Below are 1,611 nucleotides of genomic sequence, written 5' to 3' on the forward strand. Positions count from 1 at the left end.
TCTTTGCCAAGTACAAATCTCTACTTTCATTAATTTTGGGGCGTCTTATTCAATTTTTTATAAACAAAAAAGTGACAAAAATTTAAAAAAAAGCATCAGTCAAGTGTTAAAAAAAAGGGACAAAAACGTTATAAAAAAGTTAAAAACATCAATAAAGTGTAACAAGTGTTGATTTTTGACTGGGAAGACAACACGAGGGTTAAAATGTTAAAGTGTCTGCTGTGACATTTTAAGCAAAGTGAGGAACAACTGTTGCACAATTTCATATAGATAGATAACGGGTCAGATTAACCCGTTGTCCTATATCAATGTTCTTTTTATCCCCAAAAAAACAGATTGATTCCAACGCTCTTGCCAGTACAACATCTCTACTTCATTAATTTTGGGTTTTTCATTTTATAGCATTTAACAAACATTGGAAGTGTTGTTGATAGTTTGAGTAAAGTTGACATATTCCAGTCTGTGATTATCATCAACATCCATTCCTTTAATTTTGTCTCATAATCCCTAATTTCTTTCTTCTATAGGTTTATTCCATAAATGAGTTTATGACCATAAATTCCAAAAAATAACTGTAAAACTAAAGTTAATAATTAGTTGTTACGTGTGTGTTGAAACATCAAAAAAAGTGACAAACATTTAAAAAAGTGTTGGAAAAATGGACAAACGTAAGGAAAAGTTAAAACATTGATTAAAAGCATCAACAAAAGATTTTCAATTTTGACGGGAAGACACAAGGTTAAAAACATTCTGAATAAAATTTTACTTCATCTCTATTAACAAATATTGTCTTTATCTCCATTTCCAACAGCTGAGGTAACATCTATGTTTGGGAATGCATCAGTCTCTACTAGCACACTATTAAACATGGAAGTGGGGTTCGTTTTTTTGTCATAAGATATAATTCATGTTAAAAATCCACTATGGACAACCATAAGTGTCTATCCCAACTGTTCTGATCAGGAATACATGTTTATCACGGAAAAGGAAAGGACCTGATTTCAGGTAGAAACCATGGAACTTGGACCATTTTCTTCTTCTTGTCAGGATTTTGAAATGGGTCAATTTGACATGAATAATAATAATAACAGACAAAATACAGATGATTTAGCTCCATGTAAGCGGAGAGGGAAGCTTATTGAGGGACCAAAATTAAAAAAGGGTTCATCCTCCGGGGAGAATGAATGTGATCAGTCATCATATATATTATATACATTATACATCATATACATCAAACATTATATACATCATACATCATATACATCATGTACATTATTTAAGGCTGATGGGAGTTTCTTACAGTTGGTCTGAGTTTGCCAGATAGCGTCGGCCATCCCCCACAGAGCAGGAAACACGAAGAAGACAGGAAGCTCGTCAGGATGAGGCCTCCAGAATAAAAGAGCCATGATGCAGGCGAAGTTGGCCAGCGCGGCTGAAAATAGACATATGTGAACGTTTTCACCACAGTACAGGTTGTTATGATTTTGGTATTTTGATTTGTTTTCTTTTCCTCCTCCTCTGATTTTTTTGGTTCTGTCTCGTCTCCCAGTGTCTGTGTCCTAGTGTCCTCCCCGGTCTTGTGTTGTAGTCTTTGTCTTGTGGTCTCTTGCG

At 34.5% G+C, this 1,611-nt stretch overlaps 1 protein-coding gene across 1 annotated transcript in view; it reads right to left on the bottom strand.

The window, feature by feature from the left end:
- Positions 1 to 1,611, bottom strand: part of unc93a (unc-93 homolog A) — a gene marked incomplete at its 3' end in the record, with an annotated part of 18,808 nt that overhangs the window by 1,095 nt on the left and 16,102 nt on the right. The window contains 1 exon segment of the mRNA XM_032543048.1: positions 1,301 to 1,432. Within this exon segment, the coding sequence (XP_032398939.1) occupies positions 1,301 to 1,432 (132 nt within the window).

The sequence above is a fragment of the Etheostoma spectabile genome, chromosome 18 (assembly GCF_008692095.1).
Source record: "Etheostoma spectabile isolate EspeVRDwgs_2016 chromosome 18, UIUC_Espe_1.0, whole genome shotgun sequence".
NCBI lineage: Eukaryota > Metazoa > Chordata > Actinopteri > Perciformes > Percidae > Etheostoma > Etheostoma spectabile.